General features: G+C 51.6%; 1 protein-coding gene across 2 annotated transcripts in view; it reads left to right on the forward strand.

The window, feature by feature from the left end:
- srpx2 (sushi-repeat containing protein X-linked 2) overlaps positions 1-19594 on the forward strand; it is an 84198-nt gene that overhangs the window by 25762 nt on the left and 38842 nt on the right. The window contains exon 1 of one of the 2 annotated variants that reach the window (XM_048545002.2): positions 2861-3006. The exons of the other annotated variant lie outside the window; for it this stretch is intronic. Coding sequence (XP_048400959.1) covers positions 2895-3006 — 112 coding nt within the window. The 5' untranslated portion in view covers positions 2861-2894. Of the gene's footprint in view, positions 1-2860; positions 3007-19594 lie in introns of those variants that run through there. 2 annotated transcript variants of the gene reach the window in all.

The raw sequence follows: 19594 nt of genomic DNA on the forward strand, positions 1-19594 counted from the left end.
AGTATTGGGTTTAAATACATAGATTTAAAAGTGTGTTGTAATTGTGCTATACTAGTGAAGTGTGTGTGTCTATGTAATGTTCACCTCTCTGTGTAGTGACTGTAATAGTGAGAAACCTGACAAAATACAGTGAACGTAAAATATCAGATTCTCAATGTCAAGGTAGACCATGCTCCTGGAGCCTTTATGCATGCAAACTGGCATTCTTTATACCTGCTGTCGCACCAACTCAGCCGCCACTCAGCCCCTCAACACTTTATTTTGGAGCTCAGGGACGCTGATGCTTCCGCCAGGTCACTTTAGGTGCAGGGACAGACACGGATCTTATGCATTTGCACAGCTGTTTTTCCACTTGACCATGACACCTTCATCTTATGTCTCTTAACACTTAGTCACTTTTTACAAATTACTTCAAGCTTCCAGCCTCTATGTGCGTCACTTTGCTTTGCAATGTACAAAGCCTATAGTGATCCGACGCAGGCAATCAGCCTTTGTGGCATGTTAAAGCACAGGGAGAGATAGACAGCTTGACAAGGATAGGGAGTACTGAACAGGCAATCGGCCAGATATAAGGTGGACATGATATTCTGATACATCAATGTCAGAGCTGCAGCATGTACCAGCAGTTTAATTGGTCACACTTCCTGCGCTGCAAGGAAATGTGAAAGTCAAAGGGTAGTGCTTCTTTGTGGGTTAAGTGGGACTCAGTCAGTCAGAGATGCAACCATAGTCAGCAAAGAGCCTGAACTGATTCAAATCCCTGGGGGTGACCATGGCCATTGAAGCAATTTAATCCCGTTAGCATCCAGAAATCCATCTGTTTGCAGTTGAGAGGTTGAGGCTCAATCTCTTAGAGAGAGAGTTTAGTTGTTGAGTTGGGCTACTGTTGAGACATCAGTTGGCATTTTGCTGCTCATCAGTCTGGGGACGGGGTCATATTCAATCCTGGGTCTTTCTCAGTGATGGTCCGGGAGTTTATAAAAATGCAGTTAACGGAGTCCTGTGAGAGACAAGCAATTGAAGTCTAGGGATGGGCTTCATTTTTCTAGGTCCCTGAGGAAATGTTTCCTGTGATAGGGGGCAGTTGGAAATAGTGGAATGGACATCAGATAGTCAACTGGGTGGGACTCGGTGCTCTGAAAAGGAGGATCATAGAAGTCATGGTAACTTGAGTCTTGAAATGGGGAGGTTGGAGAATGATTAGAGGTGTGCGAATTGCAGAGTTATGGCCTCTATTAAAATGATACAAAGGTGCTCAACAAAACTGGGGGAATATCTAAAGGCTATTGGGATCATTGGAATAGCAACTGAGAAAAGGAGCATAACGGGAAAATTGTGGGTCATGTGAATCCAATAAGTCACTCACATGAAGTCAAAGTTGCGACCTCACCATTCCCAATCGAAAGTCAAAAGGTGCTTTATGATATAAAATGGCAGCAACCACATTCAAATTAGGAGGTCTAAGGCGCTGTACTTTTCTTCTGGGGAGGAGGAAAAATCATGGGTTTGTAGTAATTACACCTTCATTGATATAATGCTATTCTTGAGGCTTTAATTTGTATTTCTTCATCAGGCCATTCATTATCCAGGAATATAAACTTTAAATTAAGGCCATGAACAATCAGTGGATGGCGTAACAAGATGTGCACTAGTTGCCTCCTTGTCAGGAAACAAGGAACTTAAAAGTCGTGCCTGAAATTTCCAATTCATAACCACATTCCACAGTAAGTTCTAGAAGAGAATATTTTACAGTAGTCAGATTCTCTCATTGAAATGTAAGCATTGCAAGGAGGGGCTCGTGATGTGAAAGGGTGCCTTTTCATTGGGAGAAGACTGAATGGTGGCTTACTTGTAGAATTTATTCTCCAGTTTGGAATGAAAACGTTGGTAGGGCCAGTATCCACATTTATTTATTCCCAGTATCCTGTGTGGTTGTGCCTGGCAGGTGCAAGACATTCCATTGCCTCTCACAAGGTCTCCGGTGAAATGTCCAAAAAGCCTGGAACCTCCTGTCTCCTCTAGTCTGCCATTATTCATTATTTGCCAGGTCAGATTAATTCCACTGGCCACAATGCACCTCACTGATCAGAAAAGTATCTGGGCTGCCAATTTGCTGTCCTATTGATTCTCACAAGATGTTCTTATCCATGCATCACTTCAGAGTTTCTTTGTTTAATCATCAACACCCACTTCAAAGTAATTCACTACATATGAAGTGCTTTGAGATGCCCCTACGAACTAACATCTCTTATCTTTTCATTTTCCTAGATTTCTTTCCTACCTTTGTCCTTCCTTTATATAAACCATATGTTTTCAACCAGAGTTGTTCCTTTTACATTTTCCATGTTTTAGACATTGTTATTCCAGGCCGTTAAGCTCCTGAATCATGAAGAATGAAGTATTTGTTTGTGACAGACTCTGAATCTGCAAAGGAAACCCGTGTATTTACTGTTTCACTGAATGATTCAAGAGTTCCTGTCTAGTCTCATATTGGGAAGTAGATGCTGCTTAATTTCAATTGCATTATTTTAGATTGAATCAGAGGAGTAGTTTAAATGCAAAGCCAAGTGAGTAAATCTTACTTTTTCCATGAAATTAATTTAAAACACCCAAGCATGTGGTCCCCTTTAGGATTACGGTTCCCTAGATGAGGGAATATATTTTCCGACAATTACATATTGTTGATGGATGTATTTTGATTTGTCTGCCGACAGGATTGGTTTCACTGTTTCTAAACACTGTTGACTATTTATGTATTCTTTTACAAAAAACAAGAAAGATGAACTCCATCCTGTCTTCAAGCGGGTCTATCTCTGCACACTTTCCAGTATAGGCTCTTGTTGAGCAATCTAGAGTTGAAGCTCTGGCATTTTCTTCATCCTCCCCCTCAATGAATGTATTTGGAGGCTGCTGTAATGTCTCAACCTTCACTGACTGAGATCAACTTACTCAGCACTGACTGGAGGGCAAACTTGGAATCGTCTGCATTACTTAGTACCATATTTGGTAAGGAAACTGTGTAGATAATGCATTGAAGCAATTGTATTTCACTATATTTCACTATCTATGTCTGATATAAATAGAAACCAGAAAATCTAAATGACCAAAACACATCAGTTGAAGAGTTTAAAAACTATTGTTTTGTTTGCTGAACTTTTTTAAATGAAACAAATTATTTCATAACATTATCAAATTTACTATCTATTCTTCAGTAAACATGCAGGATTGTGGAAACAGATGACCCATCCCATTAATCTACCTCTTAGCCTTTAAATAGTTGAAACTTTTTTTAACGTCAACAACTTGATACAATCATTTTGCATCAATGTGTTAGCCTGAATTATTACGTGATACACTTGAACATGCAAATTTTTTTTAGTTTATAAGTAATTTTTAGTAACTAATAAAGATCAGTCATTCTAACAACCATATTTACCAACAGCTTTTCGTTATTAATAACACTATTACTCTTGCAAAAAAACTCTCAGTACTCACAAGAAACAAAAAAATCAGTGGATTTCAGGCTATGATGGCAGTGCTGGAAATGTCACTGAAAGTTTGGTCAGTCAGGCTTTTAAAGACAGAGTTATTTTTTCAATTCATTAAGGAGATATGGGCATTGCTGACTGGCACCGCATTTATTGCCCAACCCAAATTGCCCTTGGCAATGTGGTCTTTTTACTGCAGTTCATTTGGAGTAGATATTCCACAATCCTGTTGAGGAATGAGTTCATGATTTTGACCCAGTGACACTGAAGAAATGGTGATATATTTTTTCACTCATTTGTTGGTACCATGTCGATGGTGGAGCGAGTGGATATTTGTGGATAATGTGTCATTCAAGCAGGCAGCTTTCTCCTGAATGGTGTCAAGGTTCTTATATTATTGAAACTGCCGTCATCCAGGCAAGTGAACAGTATACCTGATTTGTGCCTGGGAGATGTTGGATAGGCTTTGGAAGTCAGAAGGTGAATCACTCATTGCAGGATTCTTGGCCTCTGACCTGCTCTTGTAGCCACTAATTTTTGTAGATGGTCCAGTTCAGTTTCTGGTCATTAGTAAATGGTAACCCCAGTGGTTTTAATAATAGGGGCTAAGTGACAGTAATGCAATTTAAGGAGCAATGGTTAGATTCTCCCTTGTTGAGAATGGTGATTGCCTGGAACTTGTGTGTCTTGAATGTTATTTGTCACTTGTCAGTGCAAGCCTGGATATTGCCCAGGTCTTGCTGCATTTAAGCCTGGACTACTTCATTGTATGAGGAGTTGCAAATATTGCTGAACATTATGCAATTATCAGCAAACATCTCCGCTTCTCACCTTGATGAAGCAACTAAAGAGATGGTTGAGGCTTACCCTAAGGGATTGACGTATCCTCAAGCTGAGATGACTGAGTTCAAACTAGTACTTCCTCTCTGCTAGTATAATACCAATAGTGCAGATTTTCCCAACATTTCCATTTACATTAGGTCTAGCATTTTTGATTCTCTACTTGGTCAAATGCAGTCTTGATGCCAAGAGTAGCCATTCTCACCCCAGGTCTTCAATCAGTTTTAGCCCAATGCTGTATGAAGTCAGAAGCTGATTTCAGGAAGAGGTTCAAGAGAGTCAAGGCACCTGAACTCCAAGCCATCAAAGATGGAATCAGGATAGTGTGGGAGAAAACTAATGAGAATAACATTGCAGCAAGTTTTTTTTAAGATGTGGAATAATGAAAAGAACTTTGTAAATGAATATGTGATGTCCTATGTGTTGTCAAACAGGACCCCAGTAAGAATGGAAATTTCTGTACAAATGGGGCTTTACATAGATAAAATAAGGCCAATTAGTTATGGACAATGTGGAAGAAGTTAAAAAGAACACGACAGTGTTGCAGTGATAATGGGAACTGCAGATGCTGCAGAATCCAAGATAACAAAGTGTGGGGCTGGATGAACACAGCAGGCCAAGCAGCATCTTAGGAGCACAAAAGCTGACGTTTTGGGCCTAGACCCTCTCTGATGAAGGGTCTAGGCCCGAAACATCAGCTTTTGTGCTCCTGAGATGCTGCTTGGCCTGCTGTGTTCATCCAGCCCCACACTTTGTTACTACAGTGTTGCAGTCTCATTTGTCTGATGCATTTAGTTGGAGGGCAGAATACACTTCATGGTAAGAGATGAGCACTTTTGATAGGCCTGTAAACTATAGCTTTGTTTCTCCTGAGAATTGGAAAAATACCTTTGAATACATGACTTGATGTAATTTAGGCATTTTGCCAGCAGTGAGGAGAGAGGTTGAATACAGCAGTGGAGCCCTGGTCACACAGATTGTAATTATATGACATCTTTTTAGTGCAGTTAAAATTCTCTCTGCTCTGTGGGGAGTACAAGCAAACAATATTTAATACTGGACTGCATGAGGAGATAATAAAACCAGGTGAGCTAAAGCATGATGAAAGAAAGATATTTGAAAAGAAATCTGAAGTGAGGAGGCAGAATTGAGACATGTGAAGGGAGTGAGGGAGTGAAATTGAGCTTAGCACCTAGACAGCTGGCATGACCATCAACACATACAGAGGCTGATCCCATGTCTATGAATGATACCATGACGAAATCCCTTACTCATTCTGAAACACGAATAAAACATACTACTACTCTGTCCAAATACAAACCTGCTTGCTGTGGAAACTATTGTTTCTTCTGTAGTCGGCCTGCATACATTTTATTTTATTTTGCTTCATGTAACTAAATGCCTCATCTCCCGAAGGAAGGTTAACATTGAAACAAGGAGAGCAGTGAAACATTATAACAGAGTGGTGTCAAGGATAATTGGGGAGCCGAATATCATGAAACATGACTGATGAGAGAACTATGGAGGTGATGAAGCAGAGATTCAAATAGGAGTTTGATTTTGGATGTGAGTTTGCTCGCTGAGCTGGAAGGTTAGTTTTCAGATGTTTCATCACTTTTTTTTTATTTGAAAAAATATACTTTATTCATAGAATGTACAAAAAAATAAAACATTTATACACCTACCCAGTCATGCAAGCCACTCTGGGTTACCCAGGGGGTACGTACACCAACTAAAGGAAAAAACAAAACAGAGAGAAAGAAAGACAAAGCAAAGAAACCACCCCGGCAGTCGTCACCCCGCACAGTCCCCGTTGGCCCCCTGACCAGTTGGGGAAGGCGCCAGCTGGGCCCAGTTACCAGATAGGGTTCTTTTTCCTATTCTGGACGAGGGGGTTCATACGGTGGTCTTTCCCCACCGCGCCTTGGCGGCGGCTGCCCCAAGCTTTAGCACATCCCTCAGCACGTAGTCCTGGACCTTGGAGTGCGCCAGTCTGCAACACTCGGTCGGGGTCAGTTCTTTCAGCTGGCAGACCAGCAAGTTGCGGGCGGACCAAAGAGCGTCTTTCACCGCATTGATGGTCCTCCAGGCGCAGTTGATGTTGGTCTCGGTGTGCGTCCCCGGAAACAGCCCGTAGAGCACGGAGTCCCGCGTCACGGAGCTGCTCGGGACGAACCTCGACAAATACCACTGCATCCCCCTCCAGACCTCCTGCGCATAGGCACACTCTAGAAGGAGGTGATCAACAGTCTCGTCCCCCCCGCAGCCACCTCGAGGGCATCGTGCGGTGGTGCAGAGATTCCGGGCATGCATAAAGGATCTCACTGGCAGAGCCCCTCTCACCGCCAGCCAAGCAACGTCCTTGTGCTTGTTTGAAAGTTCTGGCGATGAGGCATTCTGCCAAACGACTTTGGTAGTCTGCGTGGGGAACCACATGACGGGATCCACCCTCTCCTTTTCCCGAAGGGTCTTGAGGATACTACGTGCTGACCACTGGCCTTGTGATCAAAGGTGTTTCCCTTCAAAAATTTCTCCACGAAGGACAGGTGGTACGGAACGGTCCAACTACTCGGAGCGTTCCGCGGCAACGAGCCCAGGCCCATCCTTTGCAACACTGGGGACAGGTAGAACCTCAGTAAGTAGTGACACTTGGTGTTTGCGTACTGAGGATCTACTCACAGCTTGATGCAGCCGCACACAAAGGTAGCCGTCAGGGTGAGGGTGGCGTTTGGTACGCCCTTTCACCCATTTTCCACGTCTTTGTACATGGTGTCCCTGCGGACCCGGTCCATCCTCGACCCCCAAATGAAGTGGAAGATGGCCCGGGTGACCGCAGCGGCGCAGGTCCAGGGAATAGGCCAGGCCTGCGCCATATACAACAGTACCGAAAGCCCCTCGCACCTGACAACCAGGTTCTTACCCGCGATGGAGAGGGACCGGAGCGTCCACCTGCCCAGCTTCTGCTTCAATTTGGTGATACGCTCCTCCCAAGTCTTAGTGCACGCCCCAGCTCCACCAAACCAAACACCCAGCACCTTCAGGTAGTCTGTCCTGACGGTGAAGGGGACGAAGGAGTGGTCATCCCAGTTCCCAAAGAACATGACCATGACCTCGCTCTTACCCCTATTGACTTTGGCACCAGAGGCCAGTTCAAACTGGCCGCAGATGTCCAATAGTCTACTCACTGACCGACGATCGGTGCAGAAGACGGCGACATCGTCCATGTACAGGGAGGTCTTGACCTGAAGGCCTCCACTGCCTGGGATAGTCACGCCCTTCAGGCTCACGTCCTTCCTGATGAAGACGGCGAAGGGCTCCACATAGCACACGAACAAGGCAGGAGAGAGCGGGCAGCCCTGCCTGACTCCAGATCTAACAGGAAAACTGTCTGATTCCCACCCGTTGATCGAGACTGCGCTCACGATGTTGGCGTAGAGCAGCCGGATCCAATCGCGGAAGCCCTCCCCGAACCCCAATTTGGAGAGGACGTCCCTCATGTAAGCATGAGAGACCCTGTCGAAGGCCTTCTCCTGGTCCAGGCTGATGAGGCAGGTGTCCACCCGCCTGTCCTGCACGTAGGCGATCGTATCCCTGATGAGCGCGAGGCTCTCAGCGATCTTCCTGCCCGGCACAGCACAGGTTTGGTCAGGGTGAATCACTGACTCCAGGACAGACCTGACCCGGTTGGCTATGACCTTGGCCAGGATTTTGTAGTCTACGTTCAAAAGTGAAATGGGACGCCAATTCTTAATTTCTTCCCTCTCCCCCTTCCTCTTGTAAATGAGGGTGATGATGCCTTTCCTCATGGACTTGCACATTTCCCTGCCCGAAGCGCACTGTTATACACCTCCAGCAGGTCCTGGCCGACCAGGCCCCACAGAGCAGAATACAGCTCGACCGGTAAGCCGTCGCTTCCGGGAGTCCTATTCCTCTCCAAGGACTTGAGGGCTCTGGTCAGCTCGTCCAGGGATATCGGCCGGTCCAGCCACTCCCTCGTGCCGTCGTCTAAGACCTCCATGATAGACGACAGGAACGACTCGGAGGCCATGCCGTCCGTGGGCTTCGTGTCGTACAGTCCGGAATAGAAGGATCTGCTGATCCGCAAAATGTCGGGCCAAGACGACGTCACCGAGCCGTCGTCCTCCTTCAGCCGGCTAAGCACAGAGCTCTCTTTGTGCACCTTCCGAAAGAAGAAACGCGAGCACGTCTCGTCCTGCTCCACGGAGCGGACCCTGGACCGGAGGATTATCCGGGAGGCCTCTGCGGCGAAGAGCGAGGCTTGCTCGCCCCTCACCTCACGGAGGTCCTCCGTGACATTGACCCCCATCAACTGCAGAAGGAGCAGGTTCTGCACCCTTTTCTGGAGTCGCGACAGCTTTCCCCGCCTCTCTCTTGCCTTCTGAACACCCTTGAGGACAAAGAACCTTTTGATGTTCTCCTTCACCGTCTCCCACCAGTCGCCTGGAGACTCAAAGAGGGGTTTCACGGTTCTCCAACCGGCGTACTCCCTCTTATGCTCCTCGATGTTCTCTGGGGTCAACAGAGTCGTGTTGAGCTTCCATGTCCTCTTGCCGGCCGGCTGGTTGTCCTGTAAGTGACAGTCGGCCAGCAGGAGGCAGTGGTCAGAGAAGAACACCGGCTCGACGCCGGTGGACCTGACCGAGAACGTCCGTGACACAAACAGGAAGTCTATCCTTGAGCGGATAGACCCGTCTGGCCGCGACCAGGTGTACCTCTGCTGCGCTCCGTCTGCAGGGGTGCTGAAGACGTCGAGCAGCTTGGCGTCCTTCACCGTGCCCATCAGGAATCTGCATGTGACGTCCAGTTGACTCCCCCCACCCACTGTCCCCACGCTGGATCTTCCATCTGCATCAATGATGCAGGTGAAGTCTCCCCCTAAGATGACCGGCATGGACGTAGCCAGCAGGGGTGGAAGCCGCTGCAGGACGGCCAACCGCTCACTCCGTACCACTGGGGCGTACACGTTGATCAGCCTCAGGGGAGCGTTCCTGTAGGTGATGTCAGCCACTAGGAGGCGACCCCCCACCACCTCCTGAACTTGAGAGATGGTGAAGTTGCGCCCCCGCAGCAGAATAGCCAGGCCAGAGGAGCGACAGTCGTTACCCCCCGACCAGATCGAAGGCCCACAGGTCCAGGCGCCGGACCATTTCCCGTACCGGCCGAGGTGCGGTATCCCGCACTCCTGCAGAAACAGGAGGTCCGCCTTGATGGTGGTCAGGTAGGCCAACGTGGACACACATCTTGCGGTGGACTTGACGCTGCGCACATTAATGCTCGCAACTCGTATCCCAATTGTGGGCAGTGACCGCAGTACCCTCCCCAAGTCCAAGGTCCAGCCCCTCCATCTTTCCCTGCATGCCCATTGCCCGGGCTAACTGCTGGACACTCTCCGTGCTCAGGAAACCGACGGTGCTGCCTTCCGGGTGGCCTTCCCCCGTCGGGCGTGCGGAGGCAGGAGGGTCCGGCTCCGGGTTAGGCTGGGGATGCGCTGTTTCCCCCTTCCCGCCTGGAAGTCCCGGGGGGCCCTCCAGTGCTCCAGCGGCACTTGACTGTGTGTCAGAGGGAGCCTCAGGATGCCTCCCGTCACCTGGAAGCGGGGTGCTGCTTTCCTTCCCCCTTGAGATCTTTAACTTCTGCTTCGGGTGGGCCCTCTCCGAATCCCCATCGTCAGAGGAGCTCTTATAGCCCCCCTGTAGCTGCCTCTTCCCGCCTGATGGTTGCGGTTCCTGGGCCCGTCGACGCACCTTCCTCCTTGCTTTCCGGACTGTTGTCCGCTCCCCTGGGTCGCCTGTCGCCGCCTCCATCGACTCCGGGTTGTTGGGGGTGGGGGGGGGGGAATCGGAGCCTGCAGGGGCGCTTTGCTGGCCTCGGGCCCATCCTGCGGGGCTGGGCCCTCCTGCACGGCCTGGCCCTCCTGCACATTAGTGGGGTCCTTGCTGGGCCCTGGTGCCTTCCTCTCCTTCGGGGGGGCTGGCCCCGCATTGCCCCTGCCGGCGACCTGGGCGTAGGTGGTCTCCCGCTGCGGGCATGCCCTATAGAGGTGGCCCGCTTCCCCGCAAAGGTTGCAGCTTCTCTCTCGTGGGCAAATCCTTTGCAAGGTGTCCCTCCTCCCTGCATTTCCTGCCGATGGTGGCTTTGCAGTCGGCTGCCACGTGACCTGACCTACCACAGGCATGGCAGACTTTAGGTTGCCCTGCATAGGTCAGGTAGCCCCTGCTCCCGCCGATCGCGAAGCTGGACGGTGGGTGTACAACATTCCCGTCTGCGCCCATCCTCAGCGTCACCTTGACCTGCCTCTTACTGGTCCAGATGCCAAATGGGTCCATGACGTCAGTTAGGTCCCCTTCCACCTTCACGTACCTTCCGAGGAAGGTCAGGACATCAACTGCTGGCACATGCGGGTTGTACATGTGTACAGTCACCATACGTCTCCTCTGCGCTGGCATCACAAACAGTGGGACAGCGGTCTATACAGAGAGGGGGCCCTCACCTCCTTTCTCCTTGAAAACCTCCAGGAAGCGCTCGCAAAGCTTGACACTCCGGAAGGTCACATCGTAAAAACCTCCTCCGGGGAAATCCTGCAGGCAGTAAATGTCCGCAGCAGCGAACCCACAACAGTCCAACAGGACCCTCTTCACGAAGAAGGTGCGGTCCACAGGTGCACATTCATCCACCTTCTTTACAGAAACGCGGATGGTGTTCCGGACCCCCTGACCTGGGGCACGAGCACTTGCCGCAGCCATCGTTGCAGGTTGGCTGCTCCCCTGAACCAGCGTTAGGCCGAAGCCAGCATTAAGATCCACTGGTCGCAAGGGTGCACAGCCAACCCGACGTCCTCCTTTCACCTCCAAGACAGCACTCTCCTCCTCTCGGTCCACAAGAGAATGGGTCTTTATTTTGTTCCAGATGTAAGCTGGTTCACTGAGCTGGAAGGTTTATTCCCAGACATTTCATCACCACTCCAGGTCACATCAACAGTGAGTCTCCGATGAAGCGCTGGTGTTATGTCCCGCTTTCAATTTATCTGTTTAGGTTTCCTTGGGTTGGTGAAGTCATTTCCTGCGTTGGTGATGTCATTTCCTGTTCTTTTTCTCAGAGGATGGGAGATTGGCTCCAAATCAATCTACCATCCCCTGAGAAAAAGAACAGGAAATGACATCACCAACCCAAGGAAACCTAACCAGATAAATTGAAAGCGGGACATAACACCAGCGCTTCATCGGAGACTCACTGTTGATGTGACCTGGAGTGGTGATGAAATGTCTGGGATCAAACCTTCCAGCTCAGTGAACCAGCTTACATCTGGAACAAAATAAAGACCCACTCTCTTGTGGACCGAGAGGAGGAGAGTGCTGTCTTGGAGGTGAAAGGAGGACGTCGGGTTGGCTGTGCACCCTTGCGACCAGTGGATCTTAATGCTGGCTTCGGCCTAACGCTGGTTCAGGGGAGCAGCTAACCTGCAACGATGGCGGCGGCAAGTGCTCGTGCCCCAGGTCAGGGGGACCGGAACACCATCCGTGTTTCTGTAAAGAAGGTGGATGAAGGTGCACCTGTGGACCGCACCTTCTTCATGAAGAGGGTCCTGTTGGACTGTTGTGGGTTCGCTGCTGCGGACATTTACTGCCTGCAGGATTTCCCCGGGAGGTTTTTACGATGTAACCTTCAGGAGTGCCAAGCTTTGCGAGCGCTTCCTGGAGGTTTTCAAGGAGAAAGGAGGTGAGGGCCCCTTCTCTGTATTGACCGCTGTCCCGCTGTTTGTGATGCCAGCGCAGAGGAGCCGTATGGTGACTGTACACATGTACAACCCGCATGTGCCAGCAGTTGATGTCCTGACCTTCCTCGGAAGGTACGTGAAGGTGGAAGGGGACCTAACTGACATCATGGACCCCTTTGGCATCTGGACCAGTAAGAGGCAGGTAAAGGTGACGCTGAGGATGGGCGCGGACGGAAACGTCATACACCCACCGTCCAGCTTCGCGATCGGTGGGAGCATTGGCTACCTGACCTATGCAGGGCAACCTAAAGTCTGCCATGCCTGTGGTAGGTCAGGTCACGTGGCAGCCGACTGCAAAGCCACCATTGGCAGGAAATGCAGGGAGGAGGGACATCTTGCAAAGGATTGCCCACAAGAATAAAGCTGCAACCTTTGCGGGGAAGCGGGCTACCTCTACAGGGCATGCCTGTGGTGGAGGACCACCTATGCCCAGGTTGCCGGCAGGGGCAATGCGGGGCAAGCCCCCCCGGAGGAGAGGAAGGCACCAGGGCCCCACAAGGACCCGCCTAAGGTGCAGGAGGGCCAGGTCGTGCAGGAGGGCCCAGCCCCGCAGGATGGGCCCGAGGCCAGCAAAGTGCCCCTGCAGGTTCCGCTCCTCCCCGACAACCCGGAGTCGATGGAGGCGGTGACAGGCGACCCAGGGGAGTGGACGATGGTCCGGAAAGCGAGGAGGAAGGTGTGCCGGCGGGTCCAGGCACTGCAACCATCAGGCAGGAAGAGGCAGCTACAGGTGGGCTATAAGAGCTCCTCTGACGAGGGAGATTCGGAGCAGGTCCGCCCAAAGCAGAAGTTAAAGATCTCAAGGGAGAAAGAAAGCAGCAGCCCACTTCCAGGAGACAGGAGGCATCCTGAGGCTCCCTCTGACACCCAGCCACGTGCTGCTAGGGCCCTAGAGGGCCCCCCGGAACTTCCAGGCAGGAAGGAGGAAACAGCGCGTCCTCAGCCTGACCCAGAGCCGGATTCTCCTGCCTCCATACCCCCGACGGGGGAATGCCACCCGGAAGGCAGCACGGACGGTTTTCTGAGCCCGGAGCGCATCCAGCAGTTAGCCCGGGCAATGGGCATGAAGGGAGAGATGGAGGGGCTGGACCTTGGACTTGGGGAGGGTACTGCGGTCACTGCCCACAATAGGGGTACGAGTTGCGAGCATTAATGTGCGCAGCGTCAAGTCCACCGCAAGATGTGTGTCCACGTTAGCCTACCTGACCACCATCAAGGCGGACCTCCTGTTTCTGCAGGAGTGCGGGATACCGCACCTCGGCAGGTACGGGAAATGGTCCGGCACCTGGACATGTGGGCCTTCGATCTGGTCGGGGGGTAACGACTGTCACTCCTCGGGCCTGGCTATTCTGCTGCGGGGGCGCAACTTCACCATCTCTCAAGTTCAGGAGGTGGTGGGGGGCCGCGTCCTAGTGGCTGATGTCACCTACAGGAATGCTCCGCTGAGGCTGATCAACGTGTACGCCCCAGCAGTACGGAGTGAGCGGTTGGCCGTCCTGCAGCGGCTTCCACCCCTGCTGGCTACGTCCAGGCCGGTCATCCTAGGCGGAGACTTCAACTGCATCATCAATGCAGATGGAAGTTCTGGCGTGGGGACAGTGGGTGGGGGGAGTCAACTGGACGTCACGTCCTGATTGGCACGGTGAAGTAAGCCAAGCTGCTTGACGTCTTCAGCACCCCTGCAGACGGAGCGCAGTGGAGATACACCTGGTCGCGGCCAGATGGGTCTATCTGTTCAAGGATAAACTTCCTGTTTGTGTCACAGATGTTCTCGGTCAGGTCCATGGGCGTCGAGCTGGTGTTCTTCTCTGACCGCTGCCTCCTGCTGGCCTACTGTCACTTACAGGATGACCAGCAGGCCGGCAAGGGGACGTGGAAGCTTAACACGGCTCTGTTGACCCCAGAGAACGTTGAGGAGCTTGAGAGGGAGTACGCCGGTTGGAGAACCGTGAAACCCCTCTTTGAGTCTCCAGGCGACTGGTGGCAGACAGTGAAGGAGAACATCAAAAGGTTCTTTGTCCTCAAGGCTGTTCGGAAGGCGAGAGAGAGGCGGGGAAAGCTGTCGCGACTCCAGAACCTGCTCCTTCTGCAGTTGATGGGGGTCGATGTCACGGAGAACCTCCGAGGTGAGGGGCCAGCAAGCCTCGCTCTTTGCTGCGGAGGCCTCCAGGATAATCTTCCAGTCCAGGGTCCGCTCCATGGAGCAGGACGAGACCTGCTCGCGTTTCTTCTTTCAGAAGGTGCACAAAGAGAGCTCTGTGCATAGCTGGCTGAAGGAGGACGATGGCTCGGTGACGTCGTCTCGGCCCGACATTTTGAGGATCAGCAGATCCTTCTATGCCGGACTATACGACGCGAAGCCCACGGACAGCACGGGCTCTGAGTCGTTCCTGTCGTCTATCATGGAGGTCTTAGACAACGGCACGAGGGAGTGGCTGGACCGGCCAATATCCCTGGACGAGCTGACCAGAGCCCTCAAGTCCTTGGAGAGGAATAGGACTCCCGGGACCGACGGCTTACTGGTCGATCTGTATTCCGCTCTGTGGGACCTGGTCGGCCAGGACTGGCTGGAGATGTATGATAGTGTGCTTCGGGCAGGGGAAATGAGCCAGTCCATGAGGAAGGGCATCATCACCCTCATTTAAAAGAGGAAGGCGGAGAGGGAAGAAATTAAGAATTGGCATCCCATGTCACTATTGAACGTGGACTACAAAATCCTGGCCCCAAGGTCATAGCCAACCGGGTCAGGTCTGTCCTGGAGTCGGTGATTCACCCTGACCAAACCTGTGCTGTGCCGGGCAGGAAGATCGCTGAGAGCTTCGTGCTCATCAGGGATACGATCGCCTACGTACAGGACAGGCGGGTGGACACCTGCCTCGTCAGCCTGGACCAGGAGAAGGCCTTCGACAAGGTCTCATGCTTACATGAGGGATGTCCTCTCCAAACTGGGGTTCGAGGATGGCATCCGCAATTGGATCCGGCTGCTCTACGCCAACATTGTTAGCGCAGTCTCGGTCAACGTGTGGGAATCGGACAGTTTTCCCATCAGATCTGGAGTCAGGCAGGGCTGCCCACTCTCTCCTGCCTTGTTCTTGTGCTGTGTGGAGCCCTTTGCCGCATCCATCAGGAAGGACATGAGCCTGAAAGGCGTGACTATCCCAAGCAGTGGAGGCCTTCAAGTCAAGACCTCCCTGTACATGGACGACGTCGCCGTCTTCTGCACCGATCGTCGTCGGTGAGTAGGCTGTTGGACATCTGCGGCCAGTTTGAACTGGCCTCGGGTGCCAAAGTCAATAGGGGTAAGAGCGAGGCCATGTTCTTCGGGAACTGGAATGACCGCTCCTTCATCCCCTTCACCGTCAGGACAGACTACCTGAAGGTGCTGGGTGTTTGGTTTGGTGGAGCTGGGGCATGCACTAAGACTTGGGAGGAGCGTATCACCAAACTGAAGCAGAAGCTGGGCAGGTGGACGCTCCGGTCCCTCTCCATTGCGGGTAAGAACCTGGTTGTCAGGTGCAAGGGGCTTTCAGTACTGTTGTTTGTGGCGCAGGCCTGGCCTATTCCCTGGACCTGCGCCGCTGCGGTCACCCGGGCCATCTTCCAAGATAATAAAATGTGAGGCTGGATGAACACAGCAGGCCAAGCAGCATCTCTGGAGCACAAAAGCTGATGTTTCGGGCCTAGACCCTTCATCAGAGAGGGGGATGGGGAGAGGGTTCTGGAATAAATAGAGAGGGGGAGGCGGACCGAAGATGGAGAGAAAAGAAGATAGGTGGAAAGGAGAGTATAGGTGGGGAGGTAGGGAGGGGATAGGTCAGTACAGGGAAGACGGGCAGGTCAAGGAGGTGGGATGAGGTTAGTAGGTAGATGGGGGTGCGGCTTGGGGTGGGAGGAAGAGATGGGTGAGAGGAAGAACAGGTTAGGGAGGCAGAGATAATGGGAACTGCAGATGTTGGAGAATTCCAAGATAATAAAATGTGAGGCTGGATGAACACAGCAGGCCAAGCAGCATCTCAGGAGCACAAAAGCTGACGTTTCGGGCCTAGACCCTTCATCAGAGAGGGGGATGGGGAGAGGGAACTGGAATAAATAGGGAGAGACGGGGAGGCGGACCGAAGATGGAGAGTAAGGAAGATAGGTGGAGAGAGTATAGGTGGGGAGGTAGGGAGGGATAGGTCAGTCCAGGGAAGACGGACAGGTCAAGGAGGTGGGATGAGGTTAGTAGGTAGGAGATGGAGGTGCGGCTTGGTGTGGGAGGAAGGCATGGGTGAGAGGAAGAACCGGTTAGGGAGGCAGAGACAGGTTGGACTGGTTTTGGGATGCAGTGGTTGGGGGGAAGAACTGGGCTGGTTGTGTGGTGCAGTGGGTGGAGGGGACGAACTTGGCTGGTTTAGGGATGCAGTAGGGGAAGGGGAGATTTTGAAACTGGTGAAGTCCACATTGATACCATATGGTTGCAGGGTTCCCAGGCGGAATATGAGTTGCTGTTCCCGCAACCTTCGGGTGGCATCATTGTGGCAGTGCAGGAGGCCCATGATGGACATGTCATCTAAAGAATGGGAGGGGGAGTGGAAATGGTTTGCGACTGGGAGGTGCAGTTGTTTGTTGCGAACTGAGCGGAGGTGTTCTGCAAAGCGGTCCCCAAGCCTCCGCTTGGTTTCCCCAATGTAGAGGAAGCCGCACCAGGTACAGTGGATGCAGTATACCACATTGGCTGATGTGCAGGTGAACCTCTGTGCTTAATGTGGAATGTCATCTTGGGGCCTGGGATAGGGGTGAGGGGGGAGGTGTGGGGGCAACTGTAGCATTTCCTGCGGTTGCAGGGGAAGGTGCCAGGCGTGATGGGGTTGGAGGGCAGTGTGGAGCGAACAAGGGAGTCACAGAGAGAGTGGTCTCTCCGGAAAGCAGACAGGGGAGGGGATGGAAAAATGTCTTGGGTGGTGGGGTCGGATTGTAGATGGCGGAAGTGTCGGAGGATGATGCGTTGTATCCGGAGGTTGGTGGTGTGGTGTGTGAGAACGAGGGGGATCCTCTTTGGGTGGTTGTGGCGGGGGCCGGGTGTGAGGGATGTGTTGCGGGAAATACATGAGACACGGTCAAGGGCGTTCTCGATCACTGTGGGAGGAAAGTTGCGGTCCTTGAAGAACTTGGATATCTGGGATGTGCAGGAGTGGAATGTCTTATCGTGGGAGCAGATGCGGCGGAGGCGGAGGAATTGGGAATAGGGGATGGAATTTTTGCAGGATGGTGGGTGGGAGGAGGTGTATTCTAGGTAGCTGTGGGAGTTGGTGGGCTTGAAATGGACATCAGTTACAAGCTGGTTGCCTGAGATGGAGACTGAGAGGTCCAGGAAGGTGAGGGATGTGCTGGAGATGGTCCAGGTGAACTGAAGGTTGGGGTGGAAGGTGTTGGTGAAGTGGATGAACTGTTCGAGCTCCTCTGGGGAGCAAGAGGCGGTGCCGATACAGTCATCAATGTACCGGAGGAAGAGGTGGGTTTTGGGGCCTGTGTAGGCACGGAAGAGGGACTGTTCCACGTAACCTACAAAGAGGCAGGCATAGCTGGGGCCCATGCAGGTGCCCATGGCCACCCCCTTAGTCTGTAGGAAGTGGGAGGAGTCAAAAGACAAGTTGTTGAGGGGAGGACGAGTTCGTCTAGGCGGATGAGGGTGTCGGTGGAGGGGGTCTGGTCGGGCCTGCGGGACAGGAAGAAGCGGAGGGCCTTGAGGCCATCTGCATGCGGAATGCAGGTGTATAGGGACTGGACGTCCATGGTGAAGATGAGGTATTGGGGGCCAGGGAATTAGAAGTCCTGGAGGAGGTGGAGGGCGTGGGTGGTGTCACGGACGTAGGTAGGGAGTTCCTGGACCAAAGGGGAGAAAATGGAGTTCAGATAGGTGGAGATGAGTTCGGTGGGGCAGGAGCAGGCTGAGACGATGGGTCGACCAGGGCAGGCACGTTTGTGGATTTTGGGAAGGAGATAGAAACGGGCCGTGTGGGGTTGGGGAACAATGAGGTTGGAGGCTGTGGGTGGGAGGTCCCCTGAGGTGATGAGGTCATGAATGGTGTTGGAGATGATGGTTTGGTGCTCGAGTGTGGGGTCATGATCGAGGGGGCGGTAGGAGGTGGTGTCGGAGAGTTGGCGTCTGGCCTCAGCGATGTAGAGGTCAGTGCACCATACTACCACTGCGCCACCCTTGTCTGCGGGTTTGATGGTGAGGTTGGGGTTGGAGTGGAGGGCTGCCCATTCTTCATCTTCCACTTCATTTGGGGGTCGAGGATGGACCGGGTCCGCAGGGACACCATGTACAAAGACGTGGAAAATGGGGGGAAAAGGCGTACCGAATGCCACTGTCGCCCTGACGGCTACCTTTGTGTGTGGCTGCATCAAGCTGCGCGTAGATCCTCAGTACGCAAACACCAAGTGTCACGACTTACTGAGGTTCTACCTGTCCCCGGTGTTGTGAAGGATGGGCCTGGCCTCATTGCCTCGGAATGCTTCGACTAGTTGGACCGTCCGTTACCACCTGTCCTTCGTGGAGAAATTTTTGAAGGGAAACACCTTTGACAACAAGGCCGTCAGGCAGTGGTCAGCATGTAGTATCCTCGAGACCCTTCGGGAAAAGGAGAGGGTGGATCCCGTAATGTGGTTTCCCACCAAAGTCATTTGGCAGAATGCCTCATCGCCAGAACTTTCAAACAAGCACAAGGACATTGCTTGGCTGGCGGTGAGAGGGCTCTGCCAGTGAGATCCTTTCATGCATGCCCGGAATCTCTGCGCCACCACACGCTGCCCTTTAGTTGGTGTACGTACCCCCTGGGTAAGCCGGAGTGGCTTGCATGACTGCGTAGGTGTATAAATATGTTTTATTTTTTGTATATCTTATGAATAAAGTATATTTTTTTCAAATAAAAAAAGTGACGAAACGTCTGAAAACTAACTTACCCGCTCAGTGAGCAAACTCACATCCAGAACCTCAACCTGAGCTACAAATCTTCTCAAAACTCGCTAGGAGTTTGATTTCTATTTCTGAACCAAATACTTGACCTTTATTCTGTTGAAGTAGCTTTTGTTTTGTTGATTCTAGAAGCTGGAATTAAAAGTTTACTGTGAGTACATCAATCAAATCACTGCTCAAAAAATAATTTTTATAGTTTTCTATCAATATACTCCTTCCATAACATTACAGCTGGAAAATTTCTTGAGGCCAAGTTTTCTGATTTTTGCCTCAGAGAGAAGGATAGCTGGCTGTGTGACGACTGTAACAATTCACCACAAACAACTGTTAAAAACAGGCTCATTAAACAAGAGTTCTGACATCCCTCTTCCATTATTAAATATAATGATGTATTTCACTCTGAGAGGGCATGACCTAGCACATGTGAAACATTCCATCACCTGCAGTGATTGAAATGGACCCAATGAAGCAATAAAAATCTGTTACTGCTGGTCTGTACTTCAAGAAGGTGGG

The sequence above is a fragment of the Stegostoma tigrinum genome, chromosome 15 (assembly GCF_030684315.1).
Source record: "Stegostoma tigrinum isolate sSteTig4 chromosome 15, sSteTig4.hap1, whole genome shotgun sequence".
NCBI classification, from domain to species: Eukaryota; Metazoa; Chordata; class Chondrichthyes; order Orectolobiformes; family Stegostomatidae; genus Stegostoma; species Stegostoma tigrinum.